The sequence below is a fragment of the Podarcis cretensis genome (genome assembly GCF_951804945.1).
Source record: "Podarcis cretensis genome assembly, chromosome: 17".
Lineage (NCBI taxonomy): Eukaryota > Metazoa > Chordata > Lepidosauria > Squamata > Lacertidae > Podarcis > Podarcis cretensis.
This window is the reverse complement of record NC_137187.1, coordinates 32,320,322-32,347,686: the sequence shown is the minus strand read 5'-3', so window position 1 is coordinate 32,347,686 and position 27,365 is coordinate 32,320,322. Positions and strand designations below refer to the sequence as shown.

General features: G+C 47.3%; 2 protein-coding genes across 3 annotated transcripts in view; both read right to left on the bottom strand.

Annotated features, from left to right (window-relative positions):
* Positions 1 to 19,917, bottom strand: part of KRI1 (KRI1 homolog) — a 28,477-nt gene extending 8,560 nt beyond the window's left edge. Inside the window, exons 1-14 of the mRNA XM_079959500.1 lie at positions 19,772 to 19,917; positions 18,824 to 18,897; positions 17,474 to 17,579; positions 17,204 to 17,306; positions 11,604 to 11,655; positions 11,166 to 11,200; positions 10,492 to 10,588; positions 7,723 to 7,800; positions 5,395 to 5,525; positions 4,673 to 4,793; positions 4,364 to 4,459; positions 2,860 to 3,030; positions 1,487 to 1,562; positions 50 to 162 (exon numbers count right to left, since the gene is read on the bottom strand). Of these exons, the coding sequence (XP_079815626.1) occupies positions 50 to 162; positions 1,487 to 1,562; positions 2,860 to 3,030; positions 4,364 to 4,459; positions 4,673 to 4,793; positions 5,395 to 5,525; positions 7,723 to 7,800; positions 10,492 to 10,588; positions 11,166 to 11,200; positions 11,604 to 11,655; positions 17,204 to 17,306; positions 17,474 to 17,579; positions 18,824 to 18,897; positions 19,772 to 19,856 (1,338 nt within the window). The 5' untranslated portion in view covers positions 19,857 to 19,917. The remainder of the gene's footprint in view (positions 1 to 49; positions 163 to 1,486; positions 1,563 to 2,859; positions 3,031 to 4,363; positions 4,460 to 4,672; positions 4,794 to 5,394; positions 5,526 to 7,722; positions 7,801 to 10,491; positions 10,589 to 11,165; positions 11,201 to 11,603; positions 11,656 to 17,203; positions 17,307 to 17,473; positions 17,580 to 18,823; positions 18,898 to 19,771) is intronic.
* A 4,096-nt stretch (positions 19,918 to 24,013) lies between these two features.
* On the bottom strand, positions 24,014 to 27,121 carry CDKN2D (cyclin dependent kinase inhibitor 2D; the record flags this gene model as incomplete). Of its 2 annotated transcripts, none has more annotated exons than XM_079959840.1 (3): positions 24,014 to 25,248; positions 26,267 to 26,415; positions 26,998 to 27,121. In XM_079959840.1, 3 exons carry the CDS (start codon positions 27,119 to 27,121, stop codon positions 24,889 to 24,891), a joined length of 633 nt encoding a protein of 210 aa, XP_079815966.1. In that variant the 3' UTR covers positions 24,014 to 24,888. The 2 variants fall into 2 exon arrangements, with proteins under 2 accessions (XP_079815966.1, XP_079815967.1); XM_079959841.1 differs by having other exon boundaries at positions 26,663 to 27,046.
* Between the last annotated feature and the right edge of the window lie 244 nt (positions 27,122 to 27,365).

Sequence of the window (27,365 nt, the reverse complement as noted above, 5' to 3'; positions counted from 1 at the left end):
TCAGCAACCAGAGCTGGGCCCCCTGGTTAAGAATGCAAGCCAGACATACCACAAAGTCAGGATCTTCGCAGTGGGGGTGGTATTCTTCTTCGTCCTGCAGCCCCAGGTCACCTTCTGCTTCAGTTCCATCCCCTCCTGTCCACTTGTCCCAATTCCACTCATCTGCATTCGGGATGAAGACGAAAAAGACATTTTTGCTTTCTAAGCTAATGATGCCTTTGGTGCCATTGCTTTCTGAACCTCACCCAGGAGCCGGCCTGCAGTAATGCCCAAGAATCCTTCAACCAAAGTTGGGATGGATAAAGAAACAGAGTCCCCCTGTTAAGGCATCTGAAGGCATGAAACGAGCTTCACGTGCTGGAGATGTAATGAGGTTGAGGGTATGTTTTATCATATGTGGTGGACTTGTAAAAGGGTAAAAGAGTATTGGGAAATGACATATAATGAATTGAAAAAAATGTTTAAAAGTACTTTTCCAAAAAACAAACAGAAGTCAGAGTCCTTTTGGTTGGGAATAATTCAGAGGGAAATTCCCAGGTGTCAAAAAAGACTATTTATGTATGCTACGACTGCGGCTCGTGTTTTGTCAGCCCAAAAATAGAAAACGAGGAAGGTAACAACCAAAGAAGAATGGCAATTTAAACTGATGGAATACATGCAGCTTGTAGACGTAACATACAGAATTAGAGAACAAAAAGAATGTAGACTGGAAAATGTTTACTGAATATATGGGTGAAAATTGTGTTCATTTAAGAATGCAGGTAGCATTAAGATAAATTCAACAGTGAAAATAAGTTCTGATGGATGTAACAATGGATTACTGAATGGTTTAGTTTATGTAAAATATGAAGGATGGGTGGTATGCAAAATGAACCATGGAAAGAGAAGGGAAGTCATTAAGGTTGTTTAAATGAATATTTTGAAATGTAAATCAGAAAATTTAATAAAAATTATATATAAATAAAAAAAAGAAACAAGCGTCATGCAAGAATACACCAAATGACTCCTGAGGATATCTAAAGCACAGCACTCATTTTAACATTCCTGGCAGATTCCAGATTACGTGGGCAGCATCTGCAGAATACTCCTGGCTTGCTTGCCTTCCTCCTTTCATGTCCCCAGGTCATGTTCTCTTCAGCAAAAATTCTCCCAGCCAAAAACATCTCCCAGTTCTGCAACAGATCTTCCAAAATGAAGACTAACAAGAACCTTGCTGGATCAAGCCAAAGTAGATCCAGTTTCATGCAACACCCCACAAACACATCATTAGAAGTCACCTGACCAGGTGCCCATCTAAAGCAGCCTTTCACAACGTGGTGCCCTCCAGATGGTTTGGACAAAGAGATCCTGCCATCCTCACCCAGAACAGCACCAGGTCGAGGGGGGACTGCTCTAGAATTGGGGATCCCAATGCTGACCTCACAAGCAAATTTGTTTTCAGACAGAGGGGAAGCTGCCCATGTGCCAGGGCATCTTCTCGACATACCGTCAATTCCTTCCTCCGCCTCAAACTGCGGTTTCTCTTCCTCACCAACTCCGTAATACTCATCCCCAAATAATTTCTGTAGGAAACAGAGAATGATAATAATAATAATAATAATAATAATAATAATAATAATAATAATGTTTTATTTATACCCCGCCCTCCCCAGCCAAGACCAGGCTCAGGGCGGCTAACACCAGGTATAAAAACAATTGATTGAAATACAACTTAAAAACAAGATTAAAATACAACATTAAAATGGAGCCTCGTTTCAGTAGAAACTCAAATCAAAAACTTTTTGGGGGATGAAAACGTCAAGTCTTCACCAAGGCCAACTATCCAGACTGGTCCTACGAGGGCCAGGAAAAAGCCAGGGAAGTCCCCAAATAGGAGTTCCATCACAGAAGGAGAAAGGAAAAAGGAAAGAGGAAAGAGGGGGAGGGGATCAAGTTGATTCCAAGCCAAAAGCCAGGTGGAACAACTCTGTCTTACAGGCCCTGCGGAAAGAAATCAGACCCTGCAGGGCCCTGGTCTCATGAGGCAGAGCGTTCCACCAGGCCGGAGCCAGTGTTGAAAAGGCCCTGGCTCTGGTTGAGGCTAATCTAACTTCCTTAGGGCCCGGGACCTCTCGGGTGTTGCTATTTATGGACCTTAAGGTCCTCCGTGGGGCATACCGGGAGAAGGGTTAGACTAGACGGTCCTCAGGGTCCCATCCAACTCTACAAATCAATTCAAGCATTGGCTACTGCCTAAACCAATGATGGCCCAACTTGGCCCTCCAGCTGTTTTGGGACTACAACTCCCATCACCCCTGGCTAACAGGACCAGTGGTCAGGGATGATGGGAATTGTAGTCCCCAAACAGCTGGAAGCTCCTGCAGCCAATCAGAAGCTGCGCTTTGGCTTCCGAATGTTTTGGAAGTCGAATGGGCTTCTGGAACGGATTCCGTTCGACTTCCAAGGTACGACTACATAGAATATGGAATAATATGCAGTTGTAAATGTTGACAATAGGGCCCTTGAAGGGGATGAGAGGGAAGTCTCGAGATTCAGAGTAATCTCTATATATGGATACACATTTGGAATGTTATAAATTTATATTTGTAAAATCAAATAAAAATGATTTCTAAAAAAAAAAAAAAAGAAGAAGTTGGCTAATGCCTAGAAGGCAAAAGCACTGCTCAGTTTCAAATCAATTTACTGAGCCGTTTTCAAACGACAAGCCAAATCTACTTCCCTCAATTTCTCGTTGTGGCAGGAGAAAGGGGTTCAGCTGACTCAGCCTTAACACGGCCCTACCATTTTGGAGAGGGGCTGGGGCAGTGTCTTCTGGCTGCCAGCCAGAACCCTCGGCATTGGTATACAACATGCACCCACCTCCATCAGCTGGTCATGTTGGGTGGGATCGAAGTCCCCTTCAAGGTCCACTTCCTGGAAGGTGCTGCTTGCACTGCCGGTGATCTCACGCAGCTTCCCCAGCCGTTCCAGGATCTCCCGGCGCTTCAGGTTCTTCAGCTGCTTCAACTCCTCCTGTTTCTGAGCCTTCTCCTTTTAGGGTGAAGAAAAGCACAGTATTATGGGAGGAGGCCATTATTTGGCGCATCCAGCAGACGTAGAATGCTCTCCCCGGGGAAGTTCGCCTGGCGCCTTCATGCCTGAACCCGCCTACACTGTGAGTCCTGAGAGACCTGCTCCCCGCTTTGCAGGACTTTTCCCACCTGACCTGAGAGGGTGGGGTCTGGACTGACTCCAGCTACAAAAGCTGAGGTTGCTGAAGAGACCAGAGATCATCTCAGCTGTCTGAGTGCAGACCCAGGTCACTGAGCCTGAGCTTCCATTGCTGTCGCCCACCATGAACCACCATTGGCAGAAATGGCAGCAAAAGCAGCAGACATGCTCTACATTTATGGTTATATTTTATTTCCTTGCTAATTATGCTGTTTTAAATGTGCATTTTATACTGGACTTCCTTTAGTAATGTTTTCTTTTGAAATGTTTCAGATAATTTTTTGGGTTAACTTTGCTGCATTAAACGTGTGTTCCATAGTTTACCTTCTTTGCAATGTTTTATTTTGAAATCTTTAATATTTTAGTTTCCCGTTATTTATGTTGCTTGGAATGTATAATTTATATTTGACTTTCTTCAGTAACGTTTTATTCTGGATTACTTTTTTTCATGTTTTATTGTAGGTTTGTAAACTGCTTTGAGCTTTTTTCTGAAAAATGTATAGCGGTACAGAAATGAAATGATTATACACCTTTAGGCACCACACAAAAACGTTCCGTTTTAACCAGGCCTTTGGTTGATTTGATTTGACACCCTATACCAGGGGTCAGCAACCTTTTTCAGCCGTGGACCGGTCCACCGTGGTGGACCATGTGGTGGGCCGAACTATATTTTTGGGGGGAAATGAACGAATTCCTATGCCCCACAAATAAACAGAGATGCATTTTAAATAAAAGCACACATTCTACTCATGTAAAAACACCAGGCAGGTCCCACAAATAACCCAGAGATGCATTTTAAATAAAAGGACGCATTCTACTCATGTAAAAACACGCTGATTCCTGGACTGTCCGCAGGCCGGATTGAGAAGGCGATTGGGCCGGATCCGGCCCCTGGGCCTTAGGTTGCCTACCCTTGCCCTATGCCCTTTTAAAATGTGGGGGTTTTGGGGATGTGTTATTGGGTTGTTGTTTTCATTTTGATTATATATTTTGTGGTTTTATATTTTGATTTTGTTCTGTGAACCGCCCTGAGACCTCTGGGTATAGAGCGGTATATAAATAATAATAATAATAATAATAGGCAAAAGTTTCAGCCCTCCTAGGCAGCCCAATAGTGCTGAACATCCTCCGCTTGTATCTGTGCAGAACTCACTTTCTTCTTGCGCTCCTGAGTCTCCTGCCGTTTCTCTTTACGGCGTTCGTCCTTCCGGCGCACCGAGGTTGCAATGTTGCGGGGATATGTTTTCATCTGGCGGTACAGGTATCGGAGAAGAGAAAAGAAGAACTCTTCAGCCTCACGTTCTTCAGATGAGCAGAGATCCCAGCAGACCCCCTTTCATCACCCCAGTCTCCTCACAGAGAGAGGACACCCCTCTTCTCACTCATAACATAATGGCGCCAGGACACCGAGAAGAAAGCCTAACTTCCCAGGCCCGCGCAGGCAGAGAACGTTTCCCCTCACCAACTGGGCCTCAGGCTCCTCGAAGCGGAAGTTGTACTTGCGCTCGAAATCCTCTTGCTTCTTTAAGAACAGCTCGCCCTCATCCGACGAATCCGATATAGCCAGCTGCGCTCCGGGGAGCCTGTGGAGAAGGAAGCACATGAGCAGGAAGAGGGAATATAGTGCAAGGACAGTGTTATAAGAAATAACTGCTACTTTATCCCTTACGGGGTACCCAAGAGCCCGTATATAGTCCTTAGGTAGGCTCTCTATCGGTAGGAGAAAATAACAGAGGCCAACCAGAGAATATTGAGAAGCAAAGCAGCTACGAAGCCTGATCTTTCCTGGTATTGCTGGTGAACATCAGAAACTTTAAGAGGAAAGAACACTGTGCAAATAACTTAGCCCATGGACCCATGAACACCACCCTCTGGACCATGTGAGCATGGATGAAATATTCTTTAAAAAATAAAATTTATTTCTACCAATAAAGATGGGAAGAATAAGGTTATCCTGGTGTCACTATAGAAGGCATGCCCAGAGATTATCAACCTCCATTAAGTGACATTGTGTTAGATCTTGCCCATGAAGGTGCACTATCAGTAAATGGGGGAAGAGGGTAGCTCAACAAATTAATTTTCCTTTCCATCTACCTTCACCTGGATTGGGGACAGGGGGAGACACACTAGGGAAAGTTATGCCCTATCCTTAAGGAACTCAAAAATCCATCCTTCGGCACTCACCCATCCTCCTCCTCCTCCTCTTCCTCCCCTCCATCATCTGCCTCCTTGTAGCGCTTGTTCAAGATATAATCTCGCAGGAACCGCTCCCCCTCATCGAGTTGTGGGTCGTTCCAGTATTCTTTAAGGGGAGCCTGGGGAAACAGAGGAAACCCGAAATGAAGTCACCCGCCTCAAGACCCGAGCAAGGCTCATCATACCATCAAACCCACACCCAAAGACTCCTCTGGAAGACAGGGACAGTGCAGAAAATCCCCCAAAGGACCATTTCATCCTAACAGGGTGAGATACACATTATAAGTAGGACTGCCTCTGAAGACGGTTCAAAAACTTCAGATAGTGCAGAATTCAGTTGCCCACCGGAGCAAGACGGTTTGAGTATACTACACCGATCCTGGTCCAACTGCACTGGCTACCAATTAGTTTCCGGGCCCAATTCAAAGTGCTGGTTTTGACCCATAAAGCCTTGAACGGCTCAGGACTGCAATACCTCAAGGACCGCCTCTTTTGATATGAACCTGCCTGGACCCTGGGATAATCTTATGAGGCCCTCCTTTGTGTGCCTCCTCTTCAAGAGGTGCGGAGGGTGGCAACATGAGAACGGGGCCTTCTCTGCAGTGGCCTCCCTGTCTGTGGAATGCTCTGCCCAGGGAAGTTCGCCTGGCGCCTTCATTATACACCTTTAGGCATCAGGCAAAAATGGCCCTTTTTAACCAGGCCTTTGGTTGACCTGATGGACATCAGACACCCTTTTAAAATGTGGATCTGGGGGGGGGGGCTGTTATTGGGTTACTGCTTTTATTTTTATTTTATATACTGTGATCTTTTCTGTGAACCGCCCTGAGACCTCCGGGTATACGGCAGTATATAAATTCAATCAATCAATCAATCAATCAATCAATGGGGCAGACACATGCTTTCCTGGAGCAACGTGGGGAAGCGCCTGCTCACGCAGAAAAATGTTCTGCTAGCCTCAGACTAGCAGAAAACAGCTCGAGGTGTGGATTTAGAAGGACTCAGGAATTAACGGAGCCCAATCCTTTCTGTGTCAAGATGCTTGTTTCTGTTCCGTTACTTTATTGAGGCGGCTGGAAATGTGGGTTAAACCACAGAGCCTAGGGCTTGCCGATCAGAAGGTCAGCGCTTCAAATCCCCGCGACGTGGTGAGCTCCTGTTGCTCGGTCCCAGCTCCTGCCAGCCTAGCAGTTTGAAAGCACGTCAAGTGCAACTAGTGAAATAGGTACCGCTCCGGCGGGAAGGTAAACGGCGTTTCCATGCACTGCTCTGGTTTGCCAGAAGCGGCTTAGTCATGCTGGCCACATGACCCGGAAGCTGTACGCCGGCTCCCTCAGCCAGTAAAGTGAGATGAGCGCCGCAACCCCAGAGTCATCCGCGACTGGACCTAATGGTTAGGGGTCCCTTTACCTTTTAAGGAAACAGCAAATGGTCAGATCCCTTCTCCTAGCTAACTTGAGACTCTCAAGACCAAGACCAGCACACTGAGCATCTTGGGAGAGGCACTGCAACCCCAATCATGCGTTTCTGGTAGTCGCAGCTGTTCCTGAAGCCTGTTGCAAAAATCTTGTCTAGGTCTGAGGGAATCAGTGCCTTTATTCATTAGGAAGAAGCCACAAACTAGACAGTGGTCATACAGAGCCAGATGGGGCTGCCCATCATTGTAGTCCATTTTTCAGTGTTGTCCAAAGTGACGGGTCCCCAAGCCCATTGCATACCAGGTGGTATTTGACACCTACAAAAATCTGAAAAATTTCTAAAACTAAATCCAACTTATGCTGGAGGTGCAACAGATCGGAGGGTACACTTATACACATGTGGTGGCAATGTGAAAAAGTTAAAGGCTTCTGGGACTTGGTCTTTGAAGAAATGAAGAAAATCTTTAGATACAGTTTTTTGTAGTGATTTTTTGTAGTGATATAGTGATTATCTGAAGAAGCAATGCCCACATATTACTTCTTGGACTTGTTTTAATTAACTTCTGTAAACTGATGTATGGTTAGAATAAGGACAATCAAAATAGAAAGTAAGTTAAGAAGAAGATTAAAGAAAGCAGATTACCATGGTTGATATTAGACCCATGTAGAGGACAAAGGAAGTCAACAAAGAAAATGGATTCAAATTTAGGTTAATAAATACCTTATTTTTGAGATACGTTCTTTGCTTTTCCCTTTTTGCTCTTTTTTCTATTTCTATTTTTACATTTATATAGTATTTGTATTTTGTTTGTAATATATTGTACATCTATGTGTTTTATGTTTGCTTGTCAGCATATAAATAAAAAAATATATATTAAAAAATAATAATAATACATACCAAGTCCTGGAGCACTTCCTCTGCTTGTGGCTTCTCCTGACCTTTTAACCAACTGATGTAGTCTGCCTCCTCGTGCTCCTGAGAGAACAGAAGAGAAGGTAGAATCGAGGCAACAATGTCATGGATTATACACAGGGCTGCCTCTGAAAACTGTTCGGAAGCTTCAGCCGGTACAGAATCTGGAGGCCAGGTTGCTCACTGGCTTGGGCACAGAACACCGATCTTCGCCTGGCTGCACTGGCTGCCAACTAGCTTCTGGTCCCAATTCAAAGTGCTGGTTCTGACCTACAAAGCCTTAAACAGCTCAGGAACCCAATACCTATAGGTCCACCTCTCCCCATATAAACCATCTCAGATTCTCTATTTATCATCCGAGGCCCTTCTTTGTGTGCCTCCTCCACATGAGGTCTAGAGGGTGGCAATGTGAGATTATGTGCTTGTTTTTATCCTGTATTTTATTCTGTGAACCACCCTGAGAACTTAAGACGAAGCACAGTATATAAATCTAAACAACAAACACAAAAACACACCACCCTGACCTTGACTAAAGGCAGCTACAGTTATCTGAACATTAAAATTTCAAAGTTTAAAGGTAAACGTACAGTGGTGCCTCGCAAGACGAAAAGAATCCGTTCCGCGAGTCTCTTTGTCTAGCGGTTTTTTCGTCTTGCGAAGCAAGCCCATTGACGGCTTAGCGCTATTAGCGGTTTAGCGGCTTTTAGCGGGTTATCGGATAAGCGGCTTAGAAAAGGGGGGGGGGGAAACCCGCAGGAACTCACAAGACATTTTCGTCTTGCGAAGCAAGCCCATAGGAAATTTGTTTTGCGAAGCACCTCCAAAACGGAAAACTCTTTCGTCTAGCGAGTTTTCCGTCTTGCAAGGCATTCGTCTTGCGGGGCACCACTGTACCCCCGACCGTAAGGTCCAGTCACGGACGACTCTGGGGTTGCACACTCATCTCACTCTATAGGCCGAGGGAGCCGGCGTTTGTCCACAGACGGCTTCTGGGTCATGACTAAGCCGCTTCTGGCAAACCAGAGGAGGGCACGGAAACGCCGTTTACCTTCCCACCAGAGCGGTACCTATTGATCTACTTGCACTTTGACGTGCTTTCGCACTGCTAGGTTGGCAGGAGCAGGGACCGAGCAATGGGAGCTCACCCTGTTGTGGGGATTTGAACCGCCAACCTTCTGATTGGCAAGCCCTAGGCTCTGTGGTTTAGACCACAGCGCCACCTGCGTCCTTATTTCGAAGTTTAAAAAGGTAAAGGGACTCCTGACCATTAGGTCCAGTTGTGACCGACTCTGGGGCTGCGGTGCTCATCTCGCTTTACTGGCCAAGGGAGCCGGCGTACAGCTTCCAGGTCATGTGGCCAGCATGACTAAGCCGCTTCTGGCAAACCAGAGCAGCGCACGGAAACACCATTTACGTTCACACCTATTTATCTACTTGCATTTTGACATGCTTTCAAACTGCTAGGTTGGCAGGAGCAGGGACCAAGCAACGGGAGCTCACCTCGTCGCGGGGATTCGAACTGCCGACCTTCTGATCGGCAAGTCCTAGGCTCTGTGGTTTAACCCACAGCGCCACCCGCGTCCCCTATTTCAAAGTTTAGTGGCTATTAAAATATGTATACCCATCGTTCAGCCCCTCACCTCCTGCTCCCGTTAAGAAAGGTGTCTTCACCAGGGCCATCAAAAGCCAGGTATCACCAGGGTCACTTTACAGCATTCCTGCTGATGCTCAAGCTTGAATTTTGGAGCATCGCCAGGAAAGCAACTTCTACTGCTATAGGATGGTGAAGTAGTTGCCACCCTTAGCCTTTCAATTTGAGTCATCTCTTCTACATCTCCCTTCTCTTGCGGGGGCCCAATTAGTGCCATTGCCTTCCATTAAGAGTTTGGGTGTAATCCTTGACGCCTCCCTTTCCATGGAGGTGCAAGTTACAGCAACAGCCAAGGCGACATTTTTCCACCTTCGCCGCATCAAGCAGTTGGTCCCTTACCTTTCCCGCCCCGACCTGGCCACAGTGATCCATGCGACGGTCATCTCCAGGCTTGACTACTGTAATTCGCTCTACGCGGGGCTGCCCTTGAAGCTGACCCAGAAACTCCAGAGGGTGCAGAATGCTGCAGCGAGACTCCTCACGGGGTCTCTGCCATGGGAGCATATTCACCCAGTGCTTTTCAAACTGCGCTGGCTCCCAGTAGAGTACAGGGTCAGATTTAAGGTGCTGCTTTTGACCTTTAAAGCCCTTCACGGCCTAGGACCCTCGTACCTACGGGACCGCCTCTCCCGGTATGCCCCACGGAGAGCCTCAAGGTCCATAAATAGCAACACCCTAGTGGTCCCGGGCCCTAAGGAAGTTAGATTGGCTTCAACCAGAGCCAGGGCCTTTTCAACTCTGGCTCCGGACTGGTGGAACGCTCTGCCTCCTGAGACCAGGGCCCTGCAGGATCTGATTTCTTTCCGCAGGGCCTGTAAGACAGAGTTGTTCCGCCTGGCCTTTGGCTTGGAGCCAATTTGATTCCCTCCCTCTCTTTCTTTTTTCCTTTCCTTCTCCTCCTGCGATGAGGCTACATTTTAATATTTTAATGTTTCAATATTTGAATGTTGTATTTTAATTTTGTTTTTAAGTTGTAATCATTCAACTTGTTTTTATTATTGCTTGTAAGCCGCTCTGAGCCCGGCCTTGGCTGGGGAGGGCGGGGTATAAATAAAATATTATTAATTATTATTATTAATTATTATTATTATTATTACACACACCTTCTCCTCTTTACTTTTGGGCCGTTTCTGCAGCAAGGATGTCGAGCTTCCACCTTCATCATCATCTTCATCACTGTCAGCCACAAACTTTTGGAAGCTGCATAGTGGGGGGGGGGCAAAGTCGGGTTTAGAAAGAGTGTTAAAAACTCAGATATACAGTGGTACCGCTGGTTACAGATTTAACCAGCCATGCGCACCCCAAAAAATCTGTAACTAGAGGTGTTGCTTCTGTGCATGCGCATGGTGCACAGGGACAGTCAACATACATTAGGCATAGGCAAACTCTGCCCTCCAGATGTTTTGGGACTACAACTCCCATTATCCCTGACTACTGGTCCTGTTAGCTAGGGATGATGGGAGTTGGGGTGATGGGAAAAGCCCAGCTCAGGAGAAGGGAAGGAGTCCATTCTCAGTCTCAGAATCTGTTTTCTGAAAACAACAACAACAACAAGGGGCTGCTGTGCACGTGCAGTGATCCCCCCCCATTATGTAATGGCAGCATACTCCCCCATGTATGGTATTTGGGAATGGGGCCTGATCCCTTGTGCACCTCATCGCTGGAAAAAGATGGCACACTCAAAGAGGAATGTCAAAAGTGGGATGGGGAGATATTGTCCACAAGCCTGTTATGTTGACGAGTCTGGCTCTCCCCTCCAGCACAGTTCTCAGCTCACCTCTCCTTAAGCTGCTTCTGCTCTTCTACGTAACTCTGAAAAATGAGGGGGGGGGGAGAAGGTTAATACCCCGTGCCACAACTGTGCACCTTTCCTAGAATGGGCCAGGAATTCCCTTGGTCAGAAACAGCACAATTTTCCAAGAACTGTACAGCACCAAGCCCCAGTTGATGATACAATACGATAATCTTTATTGTCATTGTCCTATACAGAACAACGAAATTGAAAAAATCTACATCAAACATTCAAAAACCAACAAGCCTACTATCCCTGCTATCCCAGCCTGGTTAACCCCCTAAAAACTCTGATACCCCATAATTAAATACAATATACTCCCACAGAGACTACCTTACACTGCATTTAAAACCAAAATCACATTTGGATAAAAACTGTTTCTCAGGCGGGGATCTCCAGGGATCTCCAGATTCCCAGACTCACCTTTCTGTTTTTAACTGGTTCTCCTTCATCGTTTTCTTCATCTTCATATTTGCTGTAGGAAAAGAGGGATAGTGAGTTGATAGTTCCATTCTGTACAACACAGGGAAGCATGTGTGTTTTTTTAAATGCATCTTAATTAATTTTTGAGACGACAGCTGTAAAAAGTCAGTAAGATGTACAAATCAGAGGAAAGGGGGGGGGCGACCCTAACTGTAGCTGTGACTGAGTGAAGTGCAGAGATTGTCTGCGTCATCTTCTTCACCTTCAATTTTAAGAAATAAACGTGGAGCGGTGGCAGGGAACTCGCATCAGAATGAAATGAGATCAAAATAATGAGAACATCACCAGCAAAATAAAAATCAAGCAAAAGGGATAGTCGGAAACGTATCTAGGCCAGGGGTGAGGCAAGGGCCCCCTCCAATGCAAGGCTCACACAGAGGAGAGGGATGCTGTTCCCTCTATCTTTGAATCTCTGCTGGACATGAACTGACGGACAGAGGGAGGAGATATTTGTTTTTTGTTTTGGCTTCATCAGCCTGCAACTTCCCCCCTCCCTGACTGATGGACAAATAATGGACAATGAACAAAAGTTACCTTAAATTTCGCCCCATAACACGCAGATTTTTCCTCCTAGAAAGTAAGGGGAAATGTCTGTGCGTGTTATGGAGCGAATGCCTACAGATGGCGGGGGAATCTGCTGCAGTTGTGAGCAGTCCGTGGCTCGCTTTTTGTCCCTGGCCACAATATAACAGACCCCATCAGGAAACTACTGAACCTGATCGAACACAGCAAGGCAACGAAACTCCCATTGACAATTATGTCCCTAGACATCCTCAAAGCCTTTGATTGCTTAGAGTGGAAATACATATTAGCAGTACTAACTAACATGAAATTTGGCCCCAACTTCCTACAAATCCTCAAACAAATATACTCCCAAGCCTCAGCAAAATGCAGAATTAACAATATGGATTCTAATACTATAGCTATCCAAAGAGGCACGAAACAAGGATGCCCACTGCCTCCCTTCTTATTTATCCTGGCTCTGGAACCCTTAGCAATCCGCATCCAAACAGCCACAGACATCAAGGGGGTGGAAATAAAAGGCAGAACCTATAAATTAGGGCTCTTTGCAGATGACCTAATGGTGACAACACCAGACCCCATAAGCACAGCAACCTCCCTAATCAGAGAACTCAACAAATTTGCAATGGTGTCAGGCCTACAGGTAAATTTTACAAAGTCAGAAGCTATGTGCTTCAACACCCCTCCTCACACCCAAAAAGAACTCACAAAGGTCACCAAAATAAAACTCTGCCACACCAAGTTCAGATACCTAGGGGTACAAATAACCAGAAACCTCAATAAATTGTACCTCCACAACTACAAGCCCCTGTGGCGACAAATTAACAAAGACCTAAAGAGATGGAATAACACGAATTTCACTCTCTCAGACAAAATAGCCATGATCAAAATGATCACACTCCCAAAACTAACCTACTTATTCCAAACCCTCCCAATCTGGATCCCCTCAACCCAACTCCGCAGTTGGCAGAGAAAACTACACTCTTTCATCTTCTCACATAAAAAACCAAGAATAAGCCCCAAATACCTGCACCTCCCCACCTCAGAAGGAGGATGGGGAATCCCCAACATAGAAGCATATTACATTGCCAACCAAATACGTCATATAATCCCATACATACTAGAAGATGAGACAAAACAATGGGTACACCTAGAGAGGGACACAATTGAAAATACCTGCACCACAACATACCCATTCCTCCCAAACAAACTAAAGAAAATTCTCACAACACTTAACAGGTACACACAGACCATGCTCAAAGCATGGAAAACACAAATAGGCAAACTATCCCCAACCCCATCCCCACTAATCCCCCTGGCGTACCACCCATTATTCCACCATGCAGCACAAAACCTCCAGATAAAAGCCTGGCGAACCAAAGGCTTATATCGCCTAATAGACTTTTATAAAAATAACAAACCCTTGTCAACACAAGAAATACAAGACAAACTAGAAGACACCCAAATGCCCTGGTTAGCACAACACCAACTACATGCCCTCTTAAACAACCCAACAGTAAAATCAGCAGCAACTAGGTCCCTGACAACCTTTGAAAACCTCCTCCTAACAACAAAGGGAAACGGTAAAGGGACGGTATCCGCAATATACAAAATACTACTCCAAAATCCCGCAAATCCCCTAGACGCAATCAAAAAACAATGGGAGAATGACATAGGCTATGAGATTAACCCCACTCAATGGACCAGAATGTGGTCTAAACCCCCCTTTAAATCCATATCCACGAAAAGAAAAGAACTCACACTGAAACTCACCTACAGGTGGTACCTAACACCAAGGAAACTAGCGCTAATACACCCAGGAACCTCACCAAAATGCTGGAGAGGGTGCACCTCCACAGGCACATACCTCCACATGTGGTGGGAGTGTCCCAAAATCCAACTATTCTGGACAACAGCCATACAAGAAATATGTAAAATAACAAAGCAAGTATTAGACTTCACCCCAGAATTGGCCCTACTAAACATCTTCCAAGACAACAATGCCCATTTACACCACAAAGAACTCATAACCCACCTACTTTCAGCAGCCAGAAACACCATAACCAGACACTGGAGAGACCTGTCAGGAGTAAGCATGGACCAATGGTACCAAATAGTATGGGAAACAGCCCTACTGGAAAAATTAACTAACAAACTGAAACTGACACGGGGACAAACAGAAGAAGACACCTTCACCCCGGTATGGCTCCCCTTTATCACATACACAGCCCAACAGGACAATGACAATAATCCACCAACAGCATACAAATCAATATGGCTAACTTGATCCAAAACACCCACCCACCTCACTCACACACGAAAACAAAGATCACCACAGCCAATCACAAACAAACAATCACATCCTAGGCCAACCCCAACCTCTCTCACCACCAAAGGAACACAAGTGAACAACACAAGCACGCTGACACCAAACTACATACTTTAAACATAATAGAAACACCGCTACCCGACCCCACCCCCATCCATCTCCCCTCCCTCCACCCCGCCTTTCTTTTCTTTTTCTTTTTTCTTCTCCCCCTAATGCCTCAACAAATGAAATGGATTTGTAAAAATGTTACATGGGGAAAAAAAAATACGAGGCATTACACTTACACTGTAAAACAAGAAAACCCTTAATAAAATATTAAAAAAAAAAAAGAAACAGCAAAGCGGGTGTAAGCGGCTCCTGTCAGCTAGCGGAGCCAGGGAGGAGGGAGAGAAGCAGAGCGGGGTTGGCTGCTTTAAAACAACCCCGTCCTCTATGTTCCTCTCTCCTCCCCACTGAGCTGCTAAGTAGCAGCAAAGCTTTTCAGCCAGCCTAGCCGGGAGGAGGGTGAGAAGCAGCAGAGCGGGGTTGGCTGCTTTAAAACAACCCCGTGCTCTCTGTCCCTGCCTGCAGTTTTTTGCTGTCCGATTTTGGATTAGCCACTGTAGAAGCTGTGTGTGTGTGTGCTTGAGCTATCGTTCTCCTCCTCCTCCTGCTTCCCGTTCACTCTCCCTGCGCCCCTGCGCTCTCCCTCCGACTTTAGAATTGACACTCTGTGTGTCTGTGTGTGAGAGAGAGGGCTCTTTCTCCTTCTCTTGCTTCCCGTTCACTCTCCCTGCGCCCCTGCGACTTTAGAATTGACACTCTGTGTATCTCTCTGTGTGTGAGGGCTCCTTCTCCTCCTCCTGCTTCCCGTTCACTCCCCCAGCGCCCCTGCGACTTCCAGCGCCCTGCGACTTTAGGGCCAGTTCTCTCTCTGCGTGTGTGTGTGTTTTGACCTCACTGCGCTTGTTGGGGGAGAGTGTTGGTCGCAATTTTTCTTGATTTGTCTCAGAGTGGTTACTATCATGGTTTCCTTGCCGGGGAGGAGGGAGAGACGCAGAGCCTGCTTGTTCTAAAGGAGCAAAGCCGGAGAGGAGCCTCTCCTGCATTATTAGCAGCATCCTTCTCCACACACCCCACGCGCGCTCCTTGTCCCTTGAGTTCTTTTCCTTCCCTCCCCACTTAAAACGTGGTTACAAAGCACGGATCCACATGGATCCTCAGGATTTTTGCACTAGGTCACCCCAAATTCACCATCAGATCACATAGCATATCCATTGCTACAGCCTGCACCAAAAAACACACGCACCCACTGTTTCATGGGGCCGCAATGGCGCAAAAACGTGGTTACAAAGCATGGATCCACATGGATCCTCAGGATTTTTGCATTGGGCTACTCCAAACTCACCGTCAGATCACATGTCTGTGGCCACAGCATGAACCACAAAAATCATACATCCACTGCTTCGTTTAGAATATTTTTTTCTTGTTTTCCTCCTCTAAAAACTAGGTGCGTGTTATGGTCAGGTGCGTGTTATAGAGCGAAAAATACGGTAATCAAAAAACCGAATAATGTCAAAATAAAACAAAACATTAAAGTTCTACAGACACAGTTTGCCATGATCATTAACAAAGAAGTGGAATGGAACATTAAAAAACTGAGACAAAGAAACTTTGAATTCGCAAACAAACCTGGTAAATGGCTTGCATGGCAAATTAAGAAAAGAAAAGAGCAAAGTACAGTTAATAAAATTATTGTGGATGGAGAAGAGATAGAAAATCCAAAAGGTATCAGAAAAGGATTCTTGGACTTCTATAAACATTTGTACGCAAAACGAGAAAAAAATAATATGAAGAAAATAGAAAAATTCTTAAAAGAAAAAAAGGTGCAAAAGATCCCGACAGAAAAGAGAGACAGACTGAATGCCCCAATTGAGAATGAGGAGATAACAGAAATCATAAGAGAGATGAAAAAAGGAAAGGCACCAGGACCGGATGGCTTCACAGCGACTTATTACAAAGAAATGAGGGATTCCTTGACGGTACCACTCAAAGAGGTTTTCAAGCATATTCTCTATGTACTGCATTTTCTTGTATAGGTAAAGGTAAAGGTACCCCTGCCCATATGGGCCAGTCTTGACAGACTCTGGGGTTGTGCGCCCATCTCACTTAAGAGGCCAGGGGCCAGCGCTGTCCGGAGACACTTCCGGGTCACGTGGCCAGTGTGACATCGCTGCTCTGGCCAGAGCCAGAGCCAGAGCCGCACACGGAAACGCCGTTTACCTTCCCGCTGGTAAGCGGTCCCTATTTATCTACTTGCACCCGGAGGTGCTTTCGAACTGCTAGGTTGGCAGGCGCTGGGACCGAGCAGCGGGAGCGCACCCCGCCGCAGGGATTCGAACCGCCGACCTTTCGATCGGCAAGCCACAGCGCCACCTGCGTTTCTTGTATAGCTTATTGCTATTAGATGATAATCTTGTTTGCATACTAAATTAACTGTAATAAGTAATAAATTTAACCTTACAAACTTCTTGTAACCCTACTAGCGATGTTAGTTGTTTGCAGTTGTCTTTCAAATATAACACAAATTTATTCTAGACTTTCAGAAAAGTCGGATCCTGGTGGTTCCAGATTTTTCCAGTCAGTTTTTCCAGTTTGGCATAGTCCAGTAATTTCATCTGCCACTCTTCTTTTGGTTGGTAAATCTTACCCTGCCTTGTCCAGAATGACCTTCCTCTCATAGTCCTTCAGAAACATGGGCTTTTCTTTCTTCTTGGGGGGCGGCTTCTCGCCTTCGCTATCTGAAGAAGAATCTGAAGGCAGAAGCAACCATAGATGATCCAACAGACAATTCCAGAAAAAAGCTGCTCTCGGGACCCAAACTAGATCAGAAAATGCTCCGAAAAGTCTCCCTGGGCCAAGCCAGAACGTTCCACAGTTGCCCCCAAGGCAAGAAATCATAACCTGGATCAGTGATTACCTTCCTCGCGGTAGAACGTGACATCCTTCTGATAAATCCGGGGATCTTTGGTTTTCAGCAACGCCAGCGTGCTGTAAAAAGCGCGATCCAATCTGGGGTCCAGCTCCTGCCACAGGAGAAGAACAAAATTAAGATTGGATATATTCTGAAAAAGATATTCAGGGGAACCTGCCTTCCTGGCCTTCTCCAATAAGAACAAAACCCAAATATTTCTATCAACTTAGTCCAAGAATTACAAAAGCTGAGATTTTGCCAAAAACCCTATCTGGCCATAATTCGGTACTAATTGCCTTTAAAGGTAAGGATAAAACATCCTTTAGGTGGAGATTAAATGAAAATTTATTAGATAATGTGGAGACTTTTGAAAGGGCTCAAAAATATCTTAAAGAATATTTTGATTTGAATACAAGTAAAGGTACTAATATTGGCATAGTTTGGGACGCCAGCAAGGCAGTGATGAGGGGTTTCTTTCTGCAGCAGAATAGCATATTAAAGAGGAAAAAAGACAGAAACAAAGAGGAGATATTAAAAAAATATCATGGTTATTGAGAAACAGTTGATTAATAAACCAGAAGACCCCAAGTTACAACTTAGTCCATCACTATGCTGAAATGGCTAAAATGACTGAAAGTGTCAGAAATCAAAATTTTAATGAGACCAAAATTTTAATGAGGAACGGGGGAAATTTATAAACATTGTAAACAGTTAAAATTGTTAGTGGGATTGGAGTATCACTTGTAGGGTGAATTCTGGACACAATGGAGATGTAAAAGATTTAGCTTATCATAATAAGATGCAAGATGGAATTATTATTATTATTATTATTTTTTCAACTTATGCACCGCCCTATACCTGGAGGTCTCCGGGAGGTTCACAACAAGACCACAACATATAAAATCAAACCAAAAGCAATAACCCAATAACAGCCCCCTCCCCCAAAGCCACATTCTAAAAGGGTGTTGAATGTCAATCTGGTCTGCCAAAGGCCTGGTTAAAAAGGAACGTATTTGCCTGGCGCCTAAAGATATGAAGGCACCAGGTGACCTTCTCTGGGGAGAGCATTCCACAAACAGGGAGCCACTGTAGAGAAGGCCTGTTCTCGTGTTGCCACCCTCCGGACTTCTCGATTAATAACAGGACCCACAAAGGGGAGGATGTAAGTCCAGGAGATTCCGTGCCTTGGAGTCTTGTTTTTATGATTTATGTTTGAAAAAAATCTCTTTAACTTTTTAATATGAAAAACCATTTTTAAAGAAACAAAAAACCCAAGTTTTCCCAGCAGAGAAAACAGAACTTCTGAAAACAGAAAACAGAAACTTCTCCGCGGCTAAAAACAGAAGCAGGACTCACCTCATCTTCGGAACTGGTCTCAGACTCAGAACTTGACCCGTCGCCTTCGCCTCCATCCCCATAGCGGTCCTGCACTGCAGGGGTGGAAGGGAGAGAAGGAGGGGAGAGAAGGAGCCGGGCAGGATGTTAGAGGAGCAGCAAAGGGCGACCATCCCTCCAGCCCCTGAAGGTTCTGGGTTCAAGCTCAGGCAGAAGCAGGGCCGGATTGAGGTTTGATGAGGCCCTAAGCTACTGAAGGTAATGGGGCCCTTTATATGTCCAGCTGTCTTTTGTCAACAACAAATTGTCGCTGTTTTTTAATAATAAATAATAATAATAATAATTTATTTATACCCCGCCCTCCCTGGCCAGAACCGGGCTCAGGGTAGCTAACACCAGTAAAATTACAATAAAAAACATAAGGAGGGGGGGGGGAACCAATTTAAAATACAGGTTAAAAATACAATTTAAAATGCAGCCTCATTTTAATAGTAGCCCATAGATCAAAACCATATGCAGAAGAAACATAAGGGTCAGATGAGTCCAAACCCAAGGCCAGGCGGAACAGCTCTGTCTTGCAGGCCCTGCGGAAAGATGTTAAGTGTTATGCTATATGGTAATTTATGGACCTAATAGGTATCTAAAGCCATTTGCACATAACAAATAGGAGCCTACACAACACAAAACACTGTTGCTGTAGGTATGTTTTATTTTATTTGTTTTTTATCTTATATTTTGGAAATGTACATCCAGTTCCCCCCCCCCTTTAAATATTTTTGGGGTCCCCCAAGAGAGTGGCGCCCTAAGCTATAGCTTGTTTAGCTTATACGTAAATCCGGCACTGGTTCGAGCCCAGGCAGCGCTGGGAGAGACTCCCCTGCCTTGAAATCCCGCGGAGCCGCTGCCGGCCAGTGCAAGCAACACTAGCTGCTCTGGCTCGGTCCGCTTCCCTCCGCGCCCGCCACTCACGCCGCTGCAGCTCCTCTCGCCGCCGGTAGCGCCCGTAGCGCGCCGCGAACGCCGCGTTGATCTTCAGTTCCTGCTGCGCCGACATGCTCCCTCCGCCCCGTGTCTTCCCGCACGTGGGAACGGGGCGCTTCCGGGTCAAGGCGGCACGTGAGGGCGCGCGGCTGCGAAACGCCCGTTCTGCTCCGCCCACCCCGTTAAAGGGAAAGCAGGAGGAGGAGAACTCTCTGCAGATCGTGCGGTTGCTTCTGCTAATTCCGATTTAAAAGTCTCGAATCGTGGACTGGAGTCAGGAAAACAATATTCGGTTCGTCGCCGAGGATCTGGGGCGTGGAGGAAAACGCATGCAAACACTGGCCGATTCAGAAATATTTTTAACCTTCGTATGCTTTAAAAGTATGATTTCGGATTTTTTCTTTGCTTTCTCGTTTTAAGTATAAATGTTGTGCAGTAAATAAAATCATAATGATTTTATCCCACTATGTATGTGTGTGCCTGTATGTCAAACTGTCATGTAATTATATAGTTTTGCAGTGACTAACGAAGCAGAGCTATTAAAGTCTTAAAAATTTTCAGTCTCCGCCTTCTTACCTGCAAGTCTGATGTTCTAAAAAAACTCACTCACGGAAACACATTATGAATGGCTACTTTTTTCCAGACTGTAGATCTGATTGAAATACTTTTTTTTTTTTTTGCTGGTTCACTGCTTTGCCTTTCTTGTAGGTCATTTTCAAGTGTGTTTACTAAGAAGTAAATCCAGCTTGGTGGACATTGCTTCCGTTTAAGTCTGTATGGAGCTGCAGTTTTAATTCTAGTAAAATATATAAACCATCGTACTATTAATTCTTCGTTTATATCCGAGGTAGGCAACCTAAGGCCCGGGGGCAGGATGCAGCCCATTCACCTTCTCAATCCAGCTCACGGAGGGTCCAGGAATCAGCATGTTTTACATGAGTAGAATGTGTCCTTTTATTTAAAATGCATCTCTGGGTTATTTGTGGGGCATAGGAATTTGTTCATTCCCAAAAAAATAGTCCAGCCCACCACATGGTCTGAGGGACAGTGGGCGCCCCATGGCTGGAAAAGGTTGATGACCCCTGGTTTATATGGAGGCTGCTAGCTAGCATATATTTATTTATTTGGTGGGAAGCTACTGTGTGCTCAGTGGGGCCAAGTACAATGCAAAATATTATATTTAGAAAGGTTAACTAATTCTGTATTATGTGAGCACACCTGTCTTGAGAGCCTCTGGGCTGAGCAGTGGTCAAGTCCACCTTTTCCTCCTGGCATCAGCAGGCCCTGCCCCTCCCACCTCAGTGGTTCGCTGGCATCCGGGAGGCAATGGAGTTCACCTTCGGAGGTGAAGTGAAACCGTTGGAGAGTTACAGAGACTGATACAGGAGAGACATGTTTTGTTGCAGCTGGGGCAGATGTGCTGGTGCAGGTGGAGCTTCTCTACCCTGGCATGGTCATGTCCCCAAAAGGGAAGATGGCAGGTTCCTCAAGGACGTGGTCTACGGGGAGCTAGCTTCCGGCACCAGGCCCATTGGCAAACCAACTGTGTTACAAAGATGTCTGCAAACTTGACACGAAGGCTGGCAACGTGTGGCAATCCGTTGCAGATGACCACAGTGCTTGGAGACGCACAAGTCAGGTCATGCATCCATTGTTGTTGTTTAGTCGTTTAGTCGTGTCTGACTCTTCGTGACCCCCTGGACCAGAGCACGCCAGGCACTCCTGTCTTCCACTGCCTCCCGCAGTTTGGTCATGCTCATGCTGCTAGCTTTGAGAACACTGTCCAACCATCTCGTCCTCTGTCGCCCCCTTCTCCTTGTGCCCTCCATCTTTCCCAACATCAGGGTCTTTTCCAGGGAGTCTTCTCTTCTCATGAGGTGGCCAAAGTATTAGAGCCTCAGCTTCAGGATCTGTCCTTCCAGTGAGCAGTCAGGGCTGATTTCCTTCAGAATGGAGAGGTTTGATCTTCTTGCAGTCCATGGGACTCTCAAGTGTCTCCTCCAGCACCATAATTCAAAAGCATCAATTCTTCGGCGATCAGCCTTCTTTATGGTCCAGCTCTCACTTCCATACATCACTACTGGATCCATAGCAGTGACTGGAAGAGGAATGACTGCTGGGAGGAGTGCAGAGAGGAGAAACATTATGGTACACATAAAACCCAGGAATTTCAAAGCACTCCCAAGGACAGGACACCACCCAGCTCAGAGACAAGGAGCAGTAGTTTTTCATGCATTGCCGGTAATCCCCACTCTCAGCTGTTAGTGGTTTCCTGGCAAATGCTGGGTACTTGGCAGAGAATCGAACCTGGTGAAGTTGCAAAACAGGCTCAGCTGTTTGTGCTTTCATTTTTAAAGCGTCTGCTATCTCCGTCTGGGGTTGCACGTAGACGCACGCACGCACACACACCCCGCTTGGCAAGAAGGCAGACAACTGGTGTTACAAAACACTTGGCTTCCTTCCTTCCCTATATCGCTGGGTGCCACACCCAGCAGCTGGGACATTATTCTGGGCGATAAAGTTCAACCCAGCAGGTTGTTTTTGCTGCTGCCAGCCTGCCTTCCCCGGCACAAAAGCCGCCCCTCGCTGTACTATTTCTGGTGTCTCAGCACTGCTGCAGAATTGGGACACATGATCTCCGTAGAATTCCACCACAGATTGAAAGGGCGAAACCTCTGCCTCCCACCCAAACATCAGAGAGAAGCAGGAAATTGCTTCAAGGGCTTCCACGAACCACAGCAACCAATATACGTATCAGAGAAGTAAGCAGTGAGGTGGGTTGTACTGGAGGCATAGCTCGCCCCTTCCAGGTTTGCTCAAGAGGCTAACCTAGAGAGAATGGAGCTTCTAGGCCAGTTGTACTCTATCTGAAGAGCATAGGAATCAAGGTGCTTTAATGCAACTCTCAGCCTGATTTACCCAAAGCCTCCCTTGTCGTTTATTTCTCCACTTCGCCAAACTGTAAACGGAACACTAACAACTTTGCTTCTGTAGTTTCCTCCTGTAGAAGACGCCACTGTGCTTAGGGGCTGATTTAAAATTGTTTCCCAACACAAATGTCTTCGGCCTTAGTCTCCATATTCAAAGGGAGAATCAGTTGAAAAGCAGATCAGAAACTAATCTCAACTAACCTCTTCAGCACCAGGAAGGCTCAATGTGTGAACAGGAGGGGATCATTCAAAGGGTTGCAATGGTCACCATGCTTCTCTAGACGATGGCATTTGTCACTTATGCAGAGCGGGGCTGTTTAAATTATAGCCAAATTTCAGAAGTGATGACGAACCCATAAATTACTTGTTCACTGAGGTTCTGCTCCAGAGGTAATAAGGAGTCCTAAAGGGTCCGTGAACCAGGTGCAGGAAAAAAAAAAGAGCTTTCCCCAATGCAATAAAGGTGCATGCAAAATATTTTGTATATGAGTTAATGGGTACACAGCTTTCATCAGATACCCAAAGGGTCTATGAGCCCAAAAAGGTTAAGAACCATTGCTCTAAATTCGTTGCGGCTGCAAATGGCTCCCCCATCCCAGCTCACACTTCCATCTCCTTCCTTCTGTTAAGTGTTTCCGGCATTCCTAGAAGGAAAACAAGAAGTTGCAGCTCACCTATATTTCTTACAGCCTTCAGGGCCCAGTCAGCCTGCAGTGGGCAGAAGGTCAGGCCCATTCCGTTGGCTTGTTTCGACCCAATTTTTTTTGTTAACTACGCTGTTGAAAAAAGGCACTGCAAGATCAATTGCTACATGACAATTCACACCCTCTAAATCTCTGCTTAGCTGAAAAGCTTCCTTGGTGGGCTCACTTTCAGCCTAACTTCCTAACAGGGTTGTTGAGAGGGAATATAATGCCATAAATGCTGTCTTGGGCTTCTTGGGGGAATATGAATGTGAAGAGGGAAAAACGAAGGGTCCTCTGTTGCCTGCTGCCAGGACCCATAGTCACTAAGCATTTTTCAGGCGCAAAGCAGTTTCCCTATGAACACAGGAATGCAACCCATTACAAAGAATTATAATCCTGGAAGCAGCTTAATAAGTGTTCCCAACAATCTTACATAGGGTGAGTTCTAATGTTCCAGCGAAGTTACCCTATGTGCTTTCTGGGGTTCAGGTGCTCAGCAAGAGCCTCGTACTCGCATCCACATTTTCTGAGGGAAATAGAGCAACAGGAAGGCGTTTCTTGATGCCTTCCTCTCCAGAAAAGTTTTCCCAGAATCACAAGCCGTAAGTCGCAAATGGATTTAATATTTTTTAATCATTAAATTAATCATCCCATAAAACAAACTCTTGCAAATCACAATAAATAGAATAAATCTGCCCTCCTTTTAAAATCTACTATATACACAGCTCGGATCCACAAATTCATTACAGGGAACAAGCTGCCAAAAACAAGGCTTAAACATTTTTTTTTAAGTCAAAGATAACAGAAGAGAACTACTACAAGGCTGAGATGAAAACAGTTGTTAATGGCTAAGGGACCACAAGGCCCCCCCAGAGAAGACCATACAGAAATTAGGGAGAAATTGCAGGGCGGATAAAGATCTCTTTGGGAACAGAATCCTGTGCGGTTAGATGCTGTGGAGTTCTGGACTCTGCAGGGGAAGAGGAGCCAAACGTCGAGGAAGGAATAGCTCTCAGAAAGCACACCCAGAGCTCTCCCAATAAGCTGGTATTCCTCATGGAGACTGAGGGGTGGGGAAAGGGAGAGAAGCAAAGGTCTAGCATTGCCTTCAGGGATGTTCTTTGCATCAGAACCTCCCCATCCCACCTGAATACGGCAAGGAGATGCGTATACTAGCGGCTAGGGCCTCCCCAAGACAAGAAGCGGGAAATGGTAGTTAGAGTTAAGGCACGCTGGCCAAAGCTGAGTGCAGGATGGTACAAGGGGAGAAATTCAGAAGCGGATAAGAGAGCTCATAAAATACACATAAATAGCAACAACAGCAAATAGAATCAAACACACACTCTGAGGTAGGGCAGGTGAAGCTGCCTTTGTTCCAGGGCCCTGGGAAGAAAGGGAGAGTCTTTGGGGAAGGGAACCTTAAGACACAAGAGAGAGGAGTTGGCTCAGTGCTAATCCAGCTCTCTTTGCAAGGTGGCCCTTCCTCGGGTTAAGCTGGGGCAGAGAGGAGCTGCTCGAGGATGCCCTGGATGTGCGAAAGCCCCAAGTGCTGCGCGAGCTCCAGCGGCGTCCGCCCGTCAGAGTCTCGGTGCTGCAACTTGGACTGCGGCGCCAGGAAGAGGACCACGTCCGTGTGGCCTTCCCGAACGGCCACGTGGAGGGGCAGCGAGCCGGAAGCATCCGCGACGTTGACATCCGCGCCGTATTCCACCAGGATTTTCAGGGTGTCGAGGAAGCCTGTGCGGGCAGCGTCGTGAGCGGGCGCTGTGCCCGACTCGTCGCGGACGTTAGGGTTGGCCCCTTGCTTCAGCAGCTCCTGCGCCACGAAAACGTTCCCAAACATCATTACCTAGGGGGGAAGGTGAAGGAATCAGAGAGGGGTGGGCCCACTGTCAAGTTAAAAGGTAAAGGGACCCCTGACCATTAGGTCCAGTCATGACTGACTCTGAGGTTGAGGGGCTCATCTCGCTTTATTGGCCAAGGGAGCCAGGGTACAGCTTCCAGGTCATGTGGCCAGCATGACTAAGCCGCTTCTGGCGAACCAGAGAAGTGCACGGAAACGCCGTTTACCTTCCCACCGGAGCGGTACCTATTTATCTACATGCACTTTGATGTGCTTCCGAACTGCTAGGTTGGCAGGAGCAAGGACCGAGCAACGGGAGCTCACCCCGTCACGGGGATTCGAACCGCTGACCTTCTGATCAGCAAGTCCTAGGCTCTGTGGTTTAACCCACAGCGCCACCCGCGTCCCTGTCAAGTTAGCTAGGCTGTTTTCTGATCGGCAGACAAGGCACATTCTGATGGAAATAATCATATTTATGGATTGCTACCAGAGCAGCACAAACTCCATGCTTCTTTGATTTTGGAATTTTGATTTAATCTATTGTGGAAATTGCTATGGAGTCAATTGTCACGCAACCAAGAAGGGACAGGATGGGGCGACTTTAAAGACTTCAGCTCAGACACCACCTGGCATCCATTACTCAGTCAAGGCAGGATCTTTCCCCCCACATGTTGGTTGCAAGCAGTTGCTCTGTGCCCCTCGAGTGACCCTGCTGAGCTGAGCCCCAGCAGGAAAGAGGGCAGCCTGTGGAATCTATGCCTGCCTCTTGTTGACAGAACAACAGTTGTTGGTATCTATGCTTTGGAGAAACTTCCCAAGACTAGCAGAAAGATGAGATGGAGGAGGCGATAAAAGGGGAGAGAGATGGGTGCTGTGGTCCAAAGTCAACGGGGAAGATGCCACTGGGAGACAAAGGAAGGGTGAGTTCCAGACAAGGATTGGGGCAAATTTCCAAAGAGAAGAGAGAAGGAAGACGGGCTCCCAAATCATCTCCAGGACCAAAACCAGAGTCTGCCTCGCCTACCTGTAGCGCGGTCTTGCCAAAGCGGTTGCGCGCGTCCGGCTGCACCAGCTCTTCGAAGAGGAGGCGCCGCACTTCGCCGGTGTCTCCCCGGGCGGCAGCTCCGCTGAGCCGGTCCCCGGCGCTCCCCGGCTGCATGCCCGCGACGACGCCTGGACGGGGGAAGAGAGCCGGGAGGGCCCCGGGCGTGAGAAGGGCTAGCGGGTCGCCCGCCCGGCCGCCCTGCGACTACAAGACCCGTAGCGGATCCAACTTGCTCAGATGCACCTCCCCGCGAAAGAGGGGGAGAAGCACTCTGCGTAAGCTCAGGTGCACCCCCGCGCCCTTCGGCGCTTGTCAACCAGCCGCCCGGCGGCTTTCCCCACCCCACCCCCCGCCGCCGCCGCCGCCGCAGCCTACCTCTGTTCCCACCGCACGGACCCCGGTCCCAGCGGACAGCAGCCGTCCGGTCGGCCGACCCTGCCGCTCGCAGTCTCCGCCGCGGTCCGCTCCTCCTCCTCCTCCAGGCGCAGGATCGCCCTCTCGCTCGCGCAACTCGAGGCCGGCAGGGCAGCCGTCGAGGGTGAGGCGGCGCTGGAATGCCGAGCCCTGGGCGGCGGCGGCGCCGTCGGGGGGCTCGGTTGGCTAGTCGGGGCCGCGGCTGCTGCTGCGGGAAGCCGGGAGGGGGGGCGCTGCCCCGTCGGTGCAAAGGGTGAAGCCGGCACAGGCTGCTAACCCCACCCCGCCCCACCTACCGAGCTGGAGCCTAGCCTGTCCCGGACAGGAGCCGCAATCCGCCGCCGCCCCTCCTCCTCCTCCTCCTCCTCCGGCTCCGCCCCCACGTGCCTTGTTGTTTCTTTCGCCCCGCCCCGGTTTCATTCTGCGCTCTCGGCTTCGGATACAATTGTAACCTTTGCCGAGCTTTCTCTTTTCTGCCGCCGGCCAATCGGAAGCCGGCTCCAGGCAGGAGAAGGCGTCTGCCGCCTCCTGATTGGCCGCCCTGGGGCGGGACGCTGGGCGGGCCTCCGCGATTCAAACGCGCGGTTCGGGCGGGAAGAGGCTCCGAGGCTCCGATCGCGCCCTCGCCGGGTCCAGGCGAGCGACAGAGGTCGCGACCCCCGGG